The sequence below is a fragment of the Leptopilina heterotoma genome, unplaced genomic scaffold, assembly GCF_015476425.1.
Source record: "Leptopilina heterotoma isolate Lh14 unplaced genomic scaffold, ASM1547642v1 Lhet_220, whole genome shotgun sequence".
NCBI classification, from domain to species: Eukaryota; Metazoa; Arthropoda; class Insecta; order Hymenoptera; family Figitidae; genus Leptopilina; species Leptopilina heterotoma.
The window spans coordinates 280334-301029 of NW_025110938.1; the positions used below are offsets into that span (position 1 = coordinate 280334).

General features: G+C 21.5%; 2 protein-coding genes across 4 annotated transcripts in view; one reads left to right on the plus strand and one right to left on the minus strand.

Annotated features, from left to right (window-relative positions):
- Window positions 1-20696, plus strand: part of LOC122502160 (fibrillin-1-like) — a 161622-nt gene that overhangs the window by 70190 nt on the left and 70736 nt on the right. For both annotated transcript variants that reach the window (XM_043612083.1, XM_043612084.1), the window contains one exon: window positions 1424-1609. In XM_043612083.1, the coding sequence (XP_043468018.1) occupies window positions 1424-1609 (186 nt within the window). The remainder of the gene's footprint in view (window positions 1-1423; window positions 1610-20696) is intronic.
- LOC122502161 (sushi, von Willebrand factor type A, EGF and pentraxin domain-containing protein 1) overlaps window positions 1-20696 on the minus strand; it is a 240126-nt gene that overhangs the window by 70172 nt on the left and 149258 nt on the right. The window lies entirely within an intron of this gene.

Genomic DNA, 20696 nt, shown 5'->3' on the forward strand with positions numbered 1-20696 from the left:
CATTTTAAAAAATTTGTATAACATTCTTGGCAAAATTTCAATTATTTTCTTAGATTTTTGAAAAATTTTAATAATATTCAAAATTCTTTTAAAATCAGCTAAACTTCTTAATATTTAATTATTAAAAATAATGGACTTATAGAAGTGTTTTAGATAAAAACACTAAAATAATTGAATTTTTGAGAAGATACAAATTATTGCAGAAATTCAATTAATTTAAAAAGTAAGAAACTAATTCTTCACGGTAATTCAATTATTTAAAAAATTTTTTTAAATTCTCGTCAAAATTTTAATTATTTTTTATAAATAATTAAATTCTTCTCTGTAATTCAATTATTTTTGAGAATAGTAATAAAATTCTTGTTAAAAATTTAAAATTTCAATTATTTTAAAAAAATTTTACCAATTCAATGATTTTCAATATCCTCTATTTTATTAAAATTTTCCAAAACAATATTGGAATATTTCTTCGCATCAATTCAATTATGTTGAAAAATATAAAAAAAAATGCTCGTTAAAATTTCAATTATCTTTATAAATATTAAAATAATTTTCCGAAATTCAATTGTTATGAAAAATTTCCATAAAATTCTTGCCAAAATTTTAATTATTTTCAAAAATTTTTCTCCATTCAATGATTTTTAATATCCACCATTTTAATAAAATTATCCAAAAGAATTCAATTATTTTCAAAAAATTCTAATAAAATTCTGCGAAAAAATTTGATTATTCTCATGGTAAATAATGGAAATTCTACACTAATTCAATTATTTGAAAATTTTTCATAAATTAATTCGCAATAATTCAATTATTTTCAATTATTTATTATTTAAAATCTTTTACATTTAAATTAAAAATTATTTACATTTTTTTTTAATTTTTGCAATTATATTCAAAAATAAAAAAAAAATCATCGAAAAATTTTAATTATTTTTAATACAATTTTAATTGAATTCCTTGAAAAATGTAATTATTCTTAAAAATTTTATTAGAATTCGTCGATAAATTTCAATTATTTAAAAATTTGTTGATAAAATTCTTTATGAGAATTGAATTTTTGAAAAAAATTCAATTATTCAATAAATTGTTTATTTTTGTACTTTTAATAATTGAATTCTCGTAGAATTTTCTTTTAAAAATTGAACTAAAAATGAATTTCAGTTAAAATTTTAGCTAATAATTGAACATTAAAAGCGTTATAGCATGAATTTTTAGAAATAATTGAATTTTGAAAAGGTTTCAAATTAAAGTCTTTGAAAATCTGAATTTTTCATACAGGGAAATTTAATTAATTAATTTTTTTTTTTTTTTGAAATTTAAGTTTGATTTATGAAGAAAATTTGCGTTTGAATGAAATAAATAATTTTCTCAGTGATAAATGGATAAATATAATTTGTAATAATAAATTAACTTTTAATTACAGGAATCTTTGGAAATTGTCCAAAAGTACATCCACCGAAATGGGGCGCAGTTGAGGAGAAAACGTTGGAAAATGGTTCTTTGCAGACTGTTTATTCTTGTGATCCCGGTCGAAAGCTCAAGGGAAATAAAATATTAACTTGCACTGAAACTGGATGGGATCATCCAGTACCAAAATGCATCGCAATTGGTAAGAATATGTCAAATTAATTATTCACACAATAATATAAATGACACGAGAGGAAAAATTTACAAAAAAACAAAATTACAAAGAAAGTTTACAAAATAAGCTGGTTACAGAAAAACTATTAGAAAACACTGTTTTTTTAAAAAGAAGTTTATAAAAATTAATGAAAAAAAAGATTTCAGAAATGAATAAAAAAAAATTGCAAAAATGAATAAAAAATTATTGCAGAAATGAATAAAAAAAAATTGCAAAAATGAATAAAAAATTATTGCAGAAATGAATAAAAAAAATTGCAAAACTGAATAAAAAATTATTGCAGAAATGAATAAAAAAAAATTGCAAAAAAAAAAAAAATATTGTAGAAATAATTAAAAAAAAAGTTTACAGAAAGGATTAAAAAAAAAGTTTAATGTAAAGAAACAAGTTTAAAAAAGCAAATAACAAATTTTCGATAATTCGCAATTGCAATTTTTTTTTCGAGAAAGAATTCATTTGGAATGGAGCGAGGAAGACATCAGTTGGTCGATTAATCGATTCGCATTCTGCTCTATCTCTCTCAATGATAGTGAATCCAATTTTCGTGTGTGTTGTATTTGCAGAACTTGAAATGCCAACTAAATGTTTTTGTTCGACATTGTCAACTGAAAAAGTAAAGTTAATATATCAACCTCTGGCTATTTTCACTTTTGCCCTGCTTTTGCCATTATCCTCTATTTTCAAATGAACCTGAAATAAAGCCCCGGCAAAAGCACAGTCAATAATTTTATATTAATACCCAAAAATATCTCAAATTACCGCAAAATTGTTTCTCAACATTCCCCTTAAATTAAAAATTAACCAAAATTTTTTCTCTCAATATAAAAATTTAAATGTTGTTTTTTTCCCTCTCTTCTATTTTTTTTTTTTTTTTTTGAAAAATATTAAATTCTACACAAGCTTTTTAGATGAGAAATAATAAGAATAATTAAGTGAATTTATATTTTTTTGGGAAAAATATTAATTTCTACACAAGTTTTTAGAAATGAAAATAATAATAATAATTAAGTAAATTTATATTTTTTTGTGAAAAATATTAATTTCTACACAAGTTTTTAGAAATGAAAATAATAATAATAATTAAGTAAATTTATATTTTTTTGTGAAAAATATCAATTTCTACACAAGTTTTTAGAAATGAAAATAATAAAAAAATTAAGTGAATATATATTTTTTTGGGCGAAAAATATTAATCTCTACACAAATTTTTAGAAATGAAAATAATAATAATAATTAAGTGAATTTATATTGCGCGATGCATAGAAAATAAAGTCGTATAATTTTCGCATAGTACTTGAGGAGTTTTTTTTTTCTTTTTATACTTTTATACACATAAATTCTATTCATATACTTTTGCGATCTCTTTAATCATTGCCATTAGAAGTGGAAGTTTCGTCAAGAGTCTCAACTTCTTCCGGGCTTTAGATGAATGAGTAAATTTCAGGAAAATAATACAAGCGGTGGATTTAAATGGAGCCGCGAATAAAGTTGTTCTTAATCTCTCGACGAGAATTTCCGCGCTGAATATCTCATTAAAATTCCATTTTAAAATAAATATCGATTAATATATAGCGATTATTTCATAATAACAACCTCTCTTCTCAAAGTGATGACATAGTTTCATTTTTTTTTTCTAAGGACATCTGGTTTTAACTTTTAAGAGGCTTGTACACAAGAAACAAATTTTTATATCAAGTTATTGATTTTCAAACAGAATAATTTAAATTCCTTTTTTTATCTTCTTTTTTTATTACAGTAAATTGTTTAATTATCAAAAATAGAGGTAATTAATAATCGGTCTAATTATTAATTATAACACTATTTTTAATAGTAGTATTAATTAATTAATACAAATTGAAAAATGGAAATAAATTTAAAAAAAGTGATGACAGTTTGAATTATTATTAATTTTATTATTTATAATTACTTTTATTATTTATTATTGTTTTTATTATTTATTATTATTTATTTTATCATTTTCATTATTTATTACTATTTTTATTATTTATTATTAATTATTATTACTAATTTATTATTAATTACCTACGTCGAAAAAAAATTGAATTTATAAGAAGTTACAAATGATTGCAGAAATTCAATTATTTTCAAAAGTAATAAAATTCTTCTTCAAAATTCAATTATTTTAAAAAATTAAAAAAAAGGACGTCAATATTTCAATTATTTTTAGAAGTAATAAAATTCTTCGCAGAAATTCAATTATTTTCAAAAATTTTAATAAAATTCTTAGCAAAATTTCAATTATTTTCAAAAATAACAATATTCATCGCAAGAATTCAATTATTTTCAAAATTAATAACATTCTTCGCAGAAATTCAATTATTTTCAAGAAATCAAGAAAAAATGGTCAGCAATATTTCAATTATCTTTATACATGAATAGCAAAATTCTTCGACAAAATTCAATTATTTTTATAAACAATAGTATTCATCACAAGAATTCAATTATTTTCAAAAGTAATAAAATTCTTCGCAGAAATTCAATTATGTTCAAAATTTTTTTTAAATTCTCTTCAAAATTACAATTATCTTTATAAATAATAAAATTCATCTCCAGAATTCAGTTATTTACAAAAATTTTAATAAAATCCTTAGCAAAATTTCAATTATTCTCAAAAATATCAATATTTATCGAAAGAATTCAAATATTTTGAAAATTAATAACATTCGTCTCAAAAATTCAATTATTTTTAATAAATAAAAAAAATGGTAGTCAACATTTCAATTATCTTTATAAATGAATATCAAAATTCTTTTCCAAAATTCAATTATTTTCAAAAATTTGAATAAAATTCTTGTCAAGTATTCAATTATTCACAAAAATAATAAAATATTTCACTGAAATTCAATTATTTCCAAAATAAATTCTTGTAAAGAATTCAATTATCTTTATAAATGAATATCAAAATTCTTCTCCAAAATTCAATTATTTTCAAAATGTTGAATAAAATTCTTGTCAAGTATTCAATTATTTTCAAAAATATTAAAATATTTCACTGGAATTCAATTATTTCCAAAATAAATTCTTGTTAAGAATTCAATTATCTTTATTAGTAGCAAAAAATTTGTCCAAAATTCAATTATTTTCAAAATTGTTCTGAAATTCAATTATGTTCCAAAATTAAAAAAAACTTCTCGTCAAAATTTCAATTATCTTTAGAAATAATAAAATTCTTCTCAAAAATTCAATTATTTTCATGAATAATAAAACTCATCATAGAATTTCAATTATTTTTAATACAATTTTAATCAAATTCCTCGAAAAATGTAATTATTCTTGAAAATTTTATTAAAATTCGTCGAGAATTCAATTATTTTAAAAAATTTTGATAAAATTCTTTATAAAAAATCGTTTTTTAAAAAATATTCATTTATTCAATGAATTATTTATTTTTGTATTTAAATAATTGAATTCCCTTAGAATTTTTTAATAAAAATTAATTTAAAAATGAATTTCAGTTAAAATTTTACATAATAATTGAATAAAAGTATTATAGCATGAATTTTCGAAAATAATTCAATTTTGAATATTTTTGAAAATAATTACATTTTTCGAAGAATTTACTTTAAAATTGTATTAAAAATAATTGAAATCCTGTAAAGAATTTTATTATTTAGGAAAATAATTGAATTCTTGAAAACAAATTTTATTGTATTTATGAACAGAATTGAATTATTGCAAAGAAATTTATGAAAAAGTAAATAAATTTAAATATTTGTTAATAAATAAATAAATTTCTATTATTTATGAAAATAATTAAATATTTGCGTAGAATTTTATTATAATATTCGAAAATAATTGAATTTTTTCAATGAATTTAATTAAAATATAGTAAATATTCCAATTCTCATAATTTAAGACAAATTTTTCAAAATAATTGATTTGTTGTGTAGATTTTTATCAAAATTTTAAAAATAATTAAATTCTTTTGAAAATTTTTATAAAAATTGTATTGAAAATAATTGAATTCTTGCGAAGAATTTGGTTATTTATGTTAAAATAATTGAATTCCTGCGAAGGATTTTATCAAAATTCTTTAAATTAATAAATTTTTCAGAAGAAGTTTATTATTTATGAAAATAATTGAATTTTTGCGAACATTTTTGTCAAAAATTTAAATAAATAATTGAATTCCTGTAAATTTTAAAAAATAATTGAATTCCTAAAAGAAATTTCTTTATTATTGCGAACATAATTAAATCCCTGTAAAAAATTTCATTATTTATGAATAAAATTGAATTATTGCGAAGAAATTTATGAAACACTTTCAAATAATTGAATTCCTGTGAAATTCTTATTATTTATGAAAATAATGAAATGTTTGCGTAGAATTTTATTTAAATTTTTTATAAATAATTGAAATCACGTAAAGAATTGTATTATTTGTGAAAATAATTGATTTTCTTCGATGCATTTTATAAAATTTTTTTTTAAATATAATTGAATTCATGGGAAAAATTTTATTACTTGTAAATATAATTGAATTCTTGGGAAGGATTTTATGAAAATTTTTGTAGATAATTTAATTTTTGAAAAATTTTATAGAAATTTAAATTATTACGAAACATGAAGATATCGATCACTCCGAGTCGAAGACTCGGAGTTATTGATATCTTCATGTTTTATAATAATTTTCTTATAATTTGTTAAATTTCATAATTGGTTTGAATTTGAAATTTTTTGAAAATCTTAACTCCTATGGAATAATAATAATTAAATATTTATTTAAAAAAGAATTTATTGGTGTTTTAGAATAATTTTACAATTAAAAAAATTCTTTTTTTGCAATCAACGAAAGTGAGTTAATAAATAGTTAATAATAAATAATTAATAATAATAATAAATAAATAAATAATTAATAATAATAATAAATAATTTCCTCTTTTGAGATAAAAATATGATTGCATGTAAAGGACATGAGGACGTATAAAATTGAAAAAAGCAGATCAATGTGTAATTTAATACTTTAATGTGAAAAGTAAATTCTTCTATCTGCTAAATATGTATCATTCAGTTGGATTAAATGTGCATGAAAGAGAGTCCTGGAGAACCACTTGATTCCAAAAACTCGCAGAAGTGAAATGCTAAGAAGTGATAAACGAAACTTTATAGATAATGAACCGGTCTGAAAGACTTCTTCTTAATGGACTTAGACTTTAAACGACTGTCATGATTCGCCATCTCGAACACTTATTTCCTGCTCAAATGTTTATGTTAATTCTTCAGTTAACACTTTCATATTTACGGTTTTTCGATTTTTCGCAAAAATTTTATTTTTTTCTCGCGATTATAAATGCAAACAATAATAATAATTACAGGTTTGGCAAAGCTCAGCAAATTTGTCAATAAATTCATTAAACAATTTTTAAACAAAAAATATTTTCTCTTTCGCGGAAAAAAATACTATTTTATAAAACTTTTTGCTGATTACGAAATATCTCGTCTGATTTGTATCTTTCTCTCTCTTTTTTTTTGTTGTGCCACGTTTTGTTATTTTATTTCAATTCAATGGCTACAATATTTCAATATAAACATACATATAGTTTTTCACATAAAAAATTTACGCATCATTGCAAATATTGAAAAAGACAAAGAGAAAAATTTAATTTCCCAAAAAGAAAATCATCAACTTTTTGACGTTTTTATGATCCATCCATAAATTGTTTGGAATTTTGCTGGTCAATACGCGAACGTGAAACGTGAATTTTTTGAATGACATGTTGAAAATAAAATATAAACTTGTTTCAGTGAAGTTGAATGAAAAAAAAAAAAAAAATTTGAGAAAAGTGTGTAATCAAATGCCTTTAGTCGATGCCCGAGATAACGATGTAAACTCAACACGACGATGACGATAAAACAGGATAACGAATTATATAATCGACACTAATTTGTAAATGGATATTCATGTTAACAAGAATGACATTGTACAGTTTTTTTTTCTTCAAAGAAATTAAGACATCAAGTCATTAAGAATATGTTTACCACCTCGGGATGAGTTTATTATTAGCGAAATCAAGTTCCTGTTAAAAATTACGAAAATCCGGTTTTATAAATTACCATTAAATGACGACTAAGTGTAGATTATGCACTCGTTTCAAATTTTTTTTCCGAAAAGAGAGAGAGAGAGAGAGAGAGAGAGAAAAAAATTTCCTTCCTTAAAAAAATTAATTGTTTCCATCTCGAATTTTACGGAAGTGTTAAAAAGACAAAGAAAGTTTAAAACAAGAAAGTATAACAAGAATTTTACAGTTCTCGGATATTATGACTTTTTCGACTTTTTTCGACTATTTTCAAACAATGATATTTTTTTCGACTTATTTTCAAAAATTGTGACTTTTCGCCTTTTTTCCAAATGTTGCAACAAAATACCACATTTTTAGGTTTAAAATGCAACGTTTTTCGATTTTTATAATGTGAAAAATAACTATAAACAATTTTTTCAAAATTATATGTTTGAATAATTTTTTACGATAAAAGTTTTTTAAAATATACTAAAACATTTTAGAATAATTGAAATTTTGTAAAATTTAATTGACAAAAGTTTATTTTTTGTAAGTATTTTATAATAATTTTTAAAAATCAACTTTTGAAGAATTTTAATTGCAAATTTTTAACATAATTAAATTCTCAAAAATTTGCAATGAAAAATCTTCAAGTGTAAATTTTAAAATGCAAATTAATGAAAATTTTTTTCTAAAAATTATATTAAAATATTTTAGAAAAAAGAAATGCTTGGACATTTATTTCAATAGATGAAATTTAGTTAAAAATTGTAGAAAATAATTGAATTTTGGAAGGACTATAGTTGTAATTTTTAGAAAGTATTTAGAAGAATTTTATTATTTAAAAAGATAATTGAAATTTTGACTAGAATTTTTAAAAATTTTTGAACAGAATTGGATTTTTGAGAAGAATTTTATTACTTTTGAAAATAATTGAATTCTTGTGATTCAATGAAAATTGAATGTTTATGAAAATAATTAAATTTTGTCGAAGAATTTTCCTATTCATTTATAAAGAAAATTGAAATGTTGACGAATATTTTTTTTTTTTTGAAAATAATTGAATTTCTGGGAAAATTTGTTAATAATTTTGAAAATAATTGAATTCCAGAGAAGAATCAAAATTCATAAAAATAATTGTAATTTTGAAGTTTAAACAATTTTTGAACATAATTGAATTTCTGCGAAGAATTTTATTACTTTTGAAAATAATTGAAATGTTGACGATCAGTTTTTTTTAATTTTTTGAAAATAATCGAATTTCTGCGAAGAATGTTTTTAAATTTAAAAATAATTGAATTCTTGCCATGAATTTTTTTTTTTGGAAATAATTGAATTTTTGCGAAAAATTTGTTAATAATTTTGAAAATAATTGAATTTTTGCGATGAATATTGTTATTTTTGAAAATAATTGAAATTTTACTAAGAATTTTATGAAAATTTTTGAAAATAATTGAATTCTGGAGAAGTATTTTATTATTCATAAAAATAATTGTAATTTTGAAGAGAAGTTTAAACAATTTTCGAACATAATTGAATTTCTGCGAAGAATTTCATTACTTTAAAAAATAATTTAATTGCTGCCATGAATATTGTTATTTTTGAAAATAATTGAAATTTTGCTAAGAATTTTATTACTTTTGAAAATAATTGAAATGTTGACGACCAGTTTTTTTTATTTTTTGAAAATAATCGAATTTCGACGAAGAATGTTTTTAAATTTGAAAATAATTGAATTCTTGCCATAAATATATATTTTTTTTTTGAAAATAATTGAATTTCTGCGAAAAATGTTAATAATTTTGAAAATAATTGAATTTCAGAGAAGAATTTTATTATTCATAAAAATAATTGTAATTTTGAAGAGAAGTTTAAACAATTTTTGAACATAATTGAATTTTTACGAAGAAATTTATTACTTTTAAAAATAATTGAATTCTTGCTATGAATATTGTTATTTTTGAAAATAATCGAATTTCGACGAAGAATGTTTTTAAATTTGAAAATAATTGAATTGTTGCCATAAATATATATTTTTTTTGAAAATAATTGAATTTCTGCGAAAAATGTTAATAATTTTGAAAATAATTGAATTCCAGAGAAGAATTTTATTATTCATAAAAATAATTGTAATTTTGAAGAGAAGTTTAAACAATTTTTGAACATAATTGAATTTCTACGAAGAATTTTATTACTTTTAAAAATAATTGAATTCTTGCCATGAATATTGTTATTTTTGAAAATAATTGAAATTTTGCTAAGAATTTAAAAAAAATTTTTAAAAATAATTGAATTCCGGAGAAGAATTGTAATATTTATGAAAATAATTGTAATTTTAAAGAGAATTTAAAAAAATGTTTTCTTTAAAATTACTTTTAAAAATAATTGAAATGTTGACGTCCATTTTATTTATAATTTTTTAAAAATAATTGAATTTCTGCGAAGAATTTTATTACTTTTGAAAATAATTGAATGTTTGTTTTTAAATAATTGATTTGGAGATGAAATTTAGTTATAAATTGTAAAAAATAATTAAATTTTGTACGGACTGTAGTTGTAATTTTTAGAAAGTATTCAGAAGGTTTTAAATTGAAATTTGAAAAATTTTATTTCCTCTAGAAAAACAATTAAATATTTAATTATTTATTTTAAAAAATTATTCAAGTTTTTAATTTGTAATTATTTTACAAGTAGTTCAAGTCAATATATAGGTCAGACAAAAATTAATAAATTTTAACATTAATGCCGAAATTAGTAGAGAGGATTTTTGTATTTTTTACTATCAGTGATAAAAGATAAGTGCAGTCAGGATATTTAATTTTTGGGATTTTTCTGGAAGTAGTCTAAGCCAGTATCAGTCAGACAAAAGTTTGAATATTTTTATATTAATAGTCAGTTTTAAATGTCAAAATTGTATATTTTTGTGTCAGTAGTGGAAAAAGTGTATGTTGTCAGACAGATTTTAAAAGTTTGTGAATCCTAGATAAGTAGTTCAAGTCTTTATTAGTCAGACAAGAATTTCGAGTGTTCAGCATTAGTGAGCGAAAAAGTAGATAAAATTTTGTAATTTTTGTTATCAGTGATAGAAGACAATTGCAGTCAGCCATGATATTTAATTATTATTGTGCAGGTAGATTATTCTAAAAGTTTATTTTCGTACAAGTAGTCCAAGTCGATATTAGTCAGACAAAAATTTTAAAGTTCTCACCTCAATGGTTGAAAATGATTTTTGTGACAACACCGAATTAATTAAAACGACTTTTTCGACTTTTTTTTGTTTTTTAATCGACTAAAGCAATTTTTTTGCGCCTTAAAGTCGATCCAAGGCCTGATTTTAAAGTTTAATTAAAAATTTAATTCTTTCAAAATAAAGTGCGTGAGAGAAAATGATCTTTTACTGAATCAAAAGGAGAAAAAGGAATGTAATTTTTTTTTGCCCCCCAGTGAAATTTCCTTGAAGAAATATCCATTTGTCATCGTTTTGTGTTTTTCTGACTTGACGGAATGGTTCTACTATCAGGCATGTTAGGTCAACTTTCAAGGGAAAAGTGTGTCTCTCTTGAGAAGAGAGTTGAGGAGAAAATATATAAGAAACGAAAAGACAGGGAAAAGGGGTAAAAACCAAAAATGTGAAACTCGTTATCTATCGACTTTCTGGTAGTTTGTCTCTGTCTCTCGCTGAGATGTGGTAAAGAATTTTTCAATTAATCAAATTTTATTTTCCTCACAAAATAGCAAATACAGACAAATTCAAACAGACACTTTCTTATCAATTCTTAAAATTTTTCTTCTTCTTAAAATTTCTTTCTATGAAAATAAAAATAGAGATTCTTCATTTAAATACGTGAATAAAAAATATAAATACGGTAAAAAAAAATTCATAGAAAAATGGAATTTTACACTTTTAATAAACAATATTGATGTTGCAATCAATATTGCATACCGTTTGTATTATAGTATTTTTTTCAATATTGCGCTATTGTTCGCAAAAGATAAAAAAAATGTCATTTCGAAATATTAAAAAAATGTACAATACAAATAAAATTTTATGAATTCATTTCTGTTTTTCGTCAAGTTTTAAAGCAGTTAAAAGTTTTATCTATTTCGGATAAATTTTAATTGGTGGAAATTATTAGTTTTGCAAAAAAAAAAAAAAAAAAAATTGAAAATAAACGTATATGGGAAAATTCAAAATTTACATGAAATAAAAGAAATAAATTGCGATTTTGATTTTATATAGGAATTAGTAATTGGAAAAAACAGAAAATGATTTCTGGTTTTCTTTTTAAATATTTTATCGACGTAACGGTACTTTTCTGTATTGACAAGAAATGCTTTATACGTTTTGAATAAATTATCAGTATACGATAATTAAAAATTAACGATTGTTTCCGCCAACAAAATGTATATTGATTAAAAGTGGAATTATTATTAGCACTCGTTATAAAAAATTGTGTAATATTAAAATTTGTCATTTTTTTAAGTATTTTTTTTAAACGGATTTTTTTTTCAAAACTAAAAATTTATGAAACTGATCAGATTGTTAAATAAGAGGAGGCAAGGAAAATATTTTATTTTTTTTACTAAAATAGTTGCAAGTCATATGAGAAAGGAAATATATGTTTTGAAGATAAAAGCACATGTAAATGTTTTATATTCTTTCCTGACAAACAGTGAAAGAGTATTTCATAAAATTTTTTTTTTTATTTTTGAAGAGTAAAATTCATGGTGATATTGCTTGAAATATTGTATTAAAATTTAGGGGAATATTACCTGCAATATTGTTATAATTTTTTTCAAGAATATCTTATATTAGAATTGACCAGAAATATTGCCTTAGAATTGCCAGGAATTTTTTACAAGAATTCAATTTAAAAGGTATTCTTTTTAGAAACTTTTACGAGAATTCAATTATTAAAATACAAAAATAAATGATTCATTGAATAATTAATTATTTTTAAAAATTGAATACTAATGCAGAATTTTATCATAATATTTGAAAATAATTGACTTCTTTCGAAGATTTTTAGCAAAATTTTCGAAAATACATAATTATATTTTTCAATCAATTTATTTAAAATTGTATTTAAAATAATTTAAATCCTTTGAAGAATTTTATTATTTGTGAAAATAATTGAATTCTTGCGAAGGATTTTATTAAAACTTTGGTGACTAATAGAATCTTTTTGAATCATTCTATGAAAATTTAAAAGAATAATTCAATTATTTCGAATAATTAAATAAAAATTGTATTAAACATAATTGAAATCCTGTGAAGAATTTTATTATTTAGTAAAATAATTGAATTCTTGTAAAAAATTTTATTATTTATTAATAGAATTGAATTACTGCAAAGGAATTTATGAAAAAGTAAATAAATTTAAATATTAGTTAATAAATAAATAAATTCCTATTATTTATGAAAATAATTAAATATTTGCGTAGAATTTTATTAAAATTTTCGAAAATAATTGAATTTTTTCGTGGAATTTAATTAAAACTATATTGAAAATATTCCAATTCTCATAAAGAAATAAATACGAATTTTTCAAAATAATTGATTTGTTGTGAAGATTTTTATTGAACTTTTAAAAATAATTAAATTATATTGAGAAATTTTATTGAAATTGTATTAAAAATAATTAAAATTCTTGCGAAGAATTTTATTAAAAATTAAATAAAATAATTGAATTTCTGCTAAGAATTTTGTTATTTATGAGAATAATTGAATTTTCGCGTAGAATTTTATCAAAATTCTTTATATTAGTAAAGTTTTTAGAAGAAGTTTATTATTTATGAAAATAATTGAATTTTATTATAAATAATTGAATTCTTTTTGAAAATTTCATTAAAACAGTAGATATTGAAAATCATTGAGTTGAGTGAAAATTTTCTTAAATAATTGAAATTTTGACAACAAGTTTATAAAAATTTGTGAAAATAATTGATTTCTTTCGAAGAATTTTGATAAAATTTTTGAAAATAATTCAATAATTTCCAAGAATTAATTTAAAATAGTATTAAAAATATAATGAAAAGAATTTTATTATTTATGAAAATAATTACGAATTTTATAAAAATTTTTTAAATAATTCAATTTCTGTGAAAAGATTAGCTATTGTAAAAATAATTGAGTTATTGTTGCAAAGAATTTTATTGAAGTCTTTGGAAGTAATTGAATTTTTGCAAAAAAATTTTTTTTTTTTTCAAATAATTGAATTCTTTTGAGAAATTTTAATAAAATAGTAGATTTTAAAAATATTTGTAATGCAGCGAAGAATTTTTTTATTTGTGAAAATAATTCAATTTTTGCAAATAATTTTCCAAAAAAGATTGAAAATAATTGAATTCTTTCAAAGAATTTTATAAAAAAAATTTTGAATTGTTTCTAAGAAGAATTTTATGAATATTTTTAAGAATAATTTTTTTATTTCAACTATTAGCAGATTTAAAGTAGTGCAAATTTTCTAAAAAAGAAAAAAGGAAAAAAAGTAGCTTTTAGTGTCAGATCCAAATAGTAGCTAATCGAAAAAAGTAGTAAATAGTTGGTTTTTGTAGATTAGTGCCAAGCCTGCTAATTTAATTAGTAAATAAAAATTAAAAGTAATAAAATACTTGTTAACAAAATCTGGTTTTTGCCTCAGCAATTAGTAATAAAAAATAACTAAATTTATTAGTAATTCTTGGCTGAATTTTTGCTTCAATAATTATTAGTAAAAATATTTAATCCTAAAAATGAATCAAAAGTTAACAAAAGTGTTTTTCGATAATAAACAAAACAAAAAAAATTTTCAATATTAAAAATTTTAAGATCCTTTTTATTGTCTCTTTTTCTTAAATTTCTTCTGAAACTTATGAGAAAACCAGTTTTCCACGAGTGAAATTGAATGAAATTTTCCCTTATTTTTTTAATGCGCCTGTTAAGAGATGCATTTTTATAACTTAACAATATGTTATAAGTAATTAATAATATTAATTAATCAATAGTATTGAGAGTAAACGAAATTAGTTATATTCAGTGACTGAAAATGTGAAAATCGGTGAATATTCAGGCTCTGGGTAATAAGAAAAAGATACGCAATATAAATTTAAAAAAGAAGACGCTCTTTTACTTTGGCACGGGTCGGTAGCTATAAAAGGAAGAAAATGCAGTCTCTACTCGAGTGTAACTATCAGGGAAAACCATTTGCAAACTTCGACTCCAGTTTATCCCTGGTTTAACGTTCACCCAAAGGCGATATGGATCTCATTTTTGTTTCCTCTTTTTTCTCCATTTGCAAATTATGTAGGTACGCTCAACGTCATTAGAAATGAAATATTCTCTGGTGCAGTATCTGTGCAGTCAGAGCGTAACATGACAATTATTCATAAATTCTATGAAATGACGGCATTGTTAGTTGTAATAATAATGATAATAATAATAATAATAATAATAATAATGATAATTCACCCTCTGGCAGGATCGTCAATTCTCTTTTTTACCCCAACAGGCAAATATATCGATATAAGGTACTCCTCCATATAAGACGCATTGCGGTTCGCTTATGTTAGAAGAGGACATTTGTCATGATGATAAGGCGCGTATATGTGTAAAGAAAAAAAAAAAAAAAAAAAAGACTCCTACAAAACAGAAATGAAAAATTCAATACGATTTTCTCCATTTCAACTTCTTTTTTATAATAAAATGCCTTTTTCCTAATATTCTCCTGACATTTCTTCTTCTTTCACAAAATAGTACTGCCATTCCATAAGAGGGTGCTCAAGAGGTTTTTTCTTCTTTGCATACGAAAAAAAAAGGTGCCATCCATTTCTCTTTTGCATATTTAGATTATATGTGGTTTAAGAAAAAAAAAAGAGGGAAAAAATAATATTCTGTGGGTGAAAAATTTTTACACGCGCAACTTGAAGATAATGAAATTTGAAAGACGAGCATCTCTCTCGCTGTAAATTGCAGTTGTAGTGGAGGCTAAAGAGGTATTTTTTTTTTTTTTTTTTTTTTTTTTTTTTTTTTTTTTTGACGAAAAATATCAAGTTAAAGATGAGCTATTCGATACACTACTTCATGTCGTCAGACTCCTCGTTATCTTGAAGAAATAATGGATATCGTGCTCGCTTCCGAGCAATTTACGTTGACTTTATCGGCTTTAACACTCTTCACTGTGTGAATATAAGGCCTGATCAAAGAAAACTCTAATACCTGTCTGGAAAACTAGTTTTTTCTATATCGTCATCTCATGCCTATAAAGCTTCTTTTATAGGCATTTAGAAGATTTTTTTTCCATTTCATAGTTTAAATAAACAGGGGAAAAATTTGATTCTTTTTCTATACTTTTTTGACTAAATAGAAAAAAAACCTGATTCGCAACACTTTTGATTCGTTTTTTGTCTCAATTTGATATCTGCAGCAAAATTGTGTTACGCTTCAACTAAACAAAAAAAAAACAACTTGGAGCTAAAATTATAATAAATTTAATAAAAATAAATAAAATAAAAATTTGCGAAAAAAATTAAATGTATTTGATAAACAAAAATAATGAAAAAGAATTAACAAACAATAAGAAGATTATTGACTGATGAACAGTGAAGAAAATCTTCTATATGCAACGATGATTTATTAGAGACTGAGTGAAGCACGAGAGTTGTCAACGATAAGAGAAATCGTTTGCCAATAAATACTATCGCAGGCGATGAATGACCATTTCTCTGTTCATTGAAATAAGCACTTCCCGTTCTTGTTCGATAATTATTGATACTAGTAAATTGAGGGAAACATTTGTCTGAGGCAAAAAAAAAAAAATTTTTTTTTTGTTTTAAGTCTCAAGTGTCACTTTTAATAGGTCAAGTAAAAATCAAATATTAATTTAACAATTATAAAAATTACAATAAACAGGACATGGATCGAATTTTTAAATTTCAATTTAAAACCTTCTGAATACTTTCAAAAATTACAACTATAGTGCTTCTAAAATTCAATTATGTTCAACAGTTTTTAAAAATTCTCTTCAAAACTACAATTATCTTTATAAATAATAAAATTCTTCTCCGGAATGCAATTATTTAAAAAAATTTGAATAAAATTCTTTTGAAAATTTCAATTATTTTCAAAAATAACAATATTCATCGCAAGAATTCAATTATTTTCAAAAGCAATAACATTCTTAGGAGAAATTCAATTATATTTATAAAATTAAAAAAAATTGTCGTCAACATTTCAATTATCTTTATAAACGAATAGCAAAGTTCTTTGACAAAAATCAATTATTTTTATAAACAATAGTATTCATCACAAGAATTCAATTATTTTCAACAGTAATAAAATTCTGCGCAAAAATTCAATTCTTTTAAAAAATTTGAAAAAATGCTCTTTAAGATTTCAATTACGTTTATAAATAATAAAATTCTTCTGAAAAGTTTCTAAAAATTAAAATTATAGTCCTTCGAAAATTCAATAATTTTCTATTTTAACTAAATTTCATTTCTAAATCAATTATTAAAAAACAAAAACTCAATTTTTTATAATAATTGTTTATTTTAATATGTTGTTAAGGTATAACAATTTCTTTTTTCTAAAATATTTTAATAGAATTTTTATAAGCAAATTTAAATTAATTTTCATTTTTAAATTTACACTTGAAGATTTTTATCATTAAAATTTCTAAGAATTTAATTATTTTAAAAAATTGCAACTAAAATTCTTCAAAAGTTGATTTTTAAAAATTGTAATAAAATACTTAAAAAAATAAACTATTTTCAATTAAATTTTCCAAAATTTCAATTATTCTAAAAATGTGGTATTTTGTTTTAACATTTGGAAAAAAGTCGAAAAAGTCTCAATTTTTGAAAATAAGTCAATTATTATTATTGAATCGTATTAAATTATGAGTAAAGTCGAAATCTTCCTTAATTATTATGTATTATTTTTATTATTATTATTATTATTATTTTTATTATTTTTATTATTTTTATTATTTTTATTCTTATTACTATTATTATCAAATTTATTATAAAATTATTTGTTATAAAATTTTTCATGAATTAAAATATTTATATTTTGCAATTATAACAAGAATTGTCAATAGAGTAGAAATATATTTGAAATCACAAAAGCAACAAATATCTTAGCGGAACGCAGATTGCTTGAAGCAATTCTCTTATCGTTCGTATATAGCAGAGATTAAATCGGTCATTCGCTTTCGTCCCTTGAAATTCATTCCCTATTGCAATCGATGAATTTCTCTGACGACGAAAAACGTCGTCTTAATACTTTTCATCATGGCAAATTCTTCCAAGAGAAAAATCTCTGCGTTAATCTTCATCGTAATTAGTCAAAAAAAAAAAAAATTGTTCATAGAAAATTCACCCTATATTTCTAATATAAAATAAAATAAAAAATATTTTCTTAAAATCAAATAAAAAATTAAATAAAATATTTTTACAAAATTACAATCTAATATTCCCACAATATTTTTTTGATTATTATTAATACTTTTATGTTATACTAATGAATTTTCGCAGCATTTAAATAAATTGTTAATTTATTTTGAACCAAAAAAAGTTGTAAGATTTAAAAAGTAATATTCTTATGGTTTATTCCTGTAATATTCCTATAATATTCCAAAATAAAATTCCAAAGGGTAGACATATTAATATTTCTAAAATGTGAATAGAATATTCCAGGAATGTGAAAGGAATATCCCGTGCTACTGGGTTAGTAATATTATGGTAACAAAATAATATTAAAAATAATAATAATAACCAGAATAATAATAATAAAAACGTTGAAAATAATAATAATTATTATAATAATAATATTATAATAACAAAGTATATAGGTATTGCTGTTGTACACTACATTTTCAGCATCTTATTCTAAACTGAAAATAAAAATGGAGAATTTTCCACATTTTTGTTAGAGAAAATGAATAATCAAGTGAATATGCAACAAAAATATGCAAATTTTTAAAGAAGGTAAGTGGTAAATTGTAAGCAAGTGTGATTAAAAATTCAAAGAGCTTAAAATACGCAGTGTTGGTTGGGGAGAGGAGAAAAAACAAGGAACAATAGAAAAGGTATATTCTTCATGCTTAGCCACGTTGGGATAAAGTTGTATATAAAGCGAGAATATACATACATTTATATATGTGTACATAGAAAGTTCAATGGGATTTTATATATCTCCATATGCTTGTATGTATAGATGAAAAGGATTGTATTTTCCTATATATATGTTTCTTATCATACTAATGTTACAGAGAAACATTGCGTTCAATGGTAACCACGATTGCGGTTATTCCTTTTGCAAAACGTCTAAACTCAATGACAAGCGAAACTAATAAAATCCGACACTTTCTATTCAAGTTTGCACATCTGTAAATTGGTTGAGACACCTCACCACACTTGTGTTTACATTTTTTTCTTGAACTAATTTTTTTTTTTTTGACTTCGTTTTATAGAAAGTTAAAAGCCGGTCAGATTTGATAAATTAAGTGCATATTTGAATGTAAAGGAAAAATTGAAAGTAAAAATAGAAACTGCAAATGGAAACTAAAAGTAAAAACTAAAAATACGAACTGCAAATAAAGGCTAAAAAAAATTAAAAGTAAAAATTGAAATGCAAACTAAAAACAAGAACTGCAAATAAAAACTAAAAGTTAAAACGAAAAGTAGATACTAAAAATAGGAACTCAAAGTAAAAACCAAAAATAAAAACTAAAAGTAAAATTGAAAAGTAGAAACTGAAAGTGACAACTAAAAATAGAAACTAAAATGAAAACTGCATATAAAACGAAAAATAAAAACTAAATTGTAAAAAGTAAAAGTAGAAACTAAAAATAAAAACTAAAAATAGGAACTCAAAGTAAAAACAAAAAATAAAAAGTAAAATTTAAAAGTGGAAAGTAAAAGTAGAAACTAAAAATAAGAACTCCAAATAAAAAAAAGTAAAATTGAAAAGAAGAAACTAAAAGTGAAAACTAAAAGTAGAAACTAAAATGAAAACTAAAAGCAGAAAATAAAAATAAAAACTGCATATAAAACTAAAAATAGAAACTAAAAGTAGAAACTAAAAATAAGAACTCCAAATAAAAAGTAAACTTTGAAAGTTGAAACTGAAAGTGAAAACTAAAAATAGATACTAAAATTGAAAAATAAAAGTAGAAACTAAATTGTAAAAACTAAAAGTAGAAATTAAAAATATAAACTAAAAATAGGAACTAAAGGTAAAAACTAAAAGTAATATTTAAAAGTAGAAACTGAAAGTGAAAACTAAAAGTAGAAGTAAAATGAAAACTAAAAGTAGAAACTAAAAATGAAAACTGCATATAAAACTAAAAATAAAAAGTAGATTATAAAAATTAAAAGTAGGAACTAAAAATAAAAGCTAAAAATAGGAACTCAAAGTAAAAACCAGAAATAAAAAGTAAAATTTAAAAGTGAAAACTAAAAGTAGAAACTAAAAATAAGAACTCTAAATTAAAAAAAGTAAAATTTAAAAGTAGAAACTAAAATGAAAACTAAAAGCAGAAATTAAAAATGAAAACTGCATATGTAAAAACTAAAAATAGAAAGTAAATTGTAAAAAATAAAAGTAGAAACTAAAAATAAAAACTAAAAATAGGAACTCAAAGTAAAAACCAAAATTAAAAAGTAAAATTTAAATGTAGAAACTAAAAATGATAACGAAAAGTAGAAACTAAGAGGAAAACTAAAAGTAGAAACTAAAAATGAAAACTGCATATATAAAACTAAGAATAGAAACTAAATTGTAAAAACCTAAAATAAAAACTAAAAATAAAAACTAAAAATAAGAACTTCAAATAAAAACTAAAAGTAAAAACGAAAAATAGATACTAAAAACAGGAACTCAAAGTAAAAACTAGAAATAGAAACTAAAAGTAAAATTTTAAAGTAGAAACTAAATGTGAAAACTGAAAGTAAAAACTGAAAATGAAAACTGCATATAAAAACTAAAAATAGAAACTAAATTGTAAAAACTAAAAGTAGAAACTAAAAATAAAAACTAAAAATGGAAACAA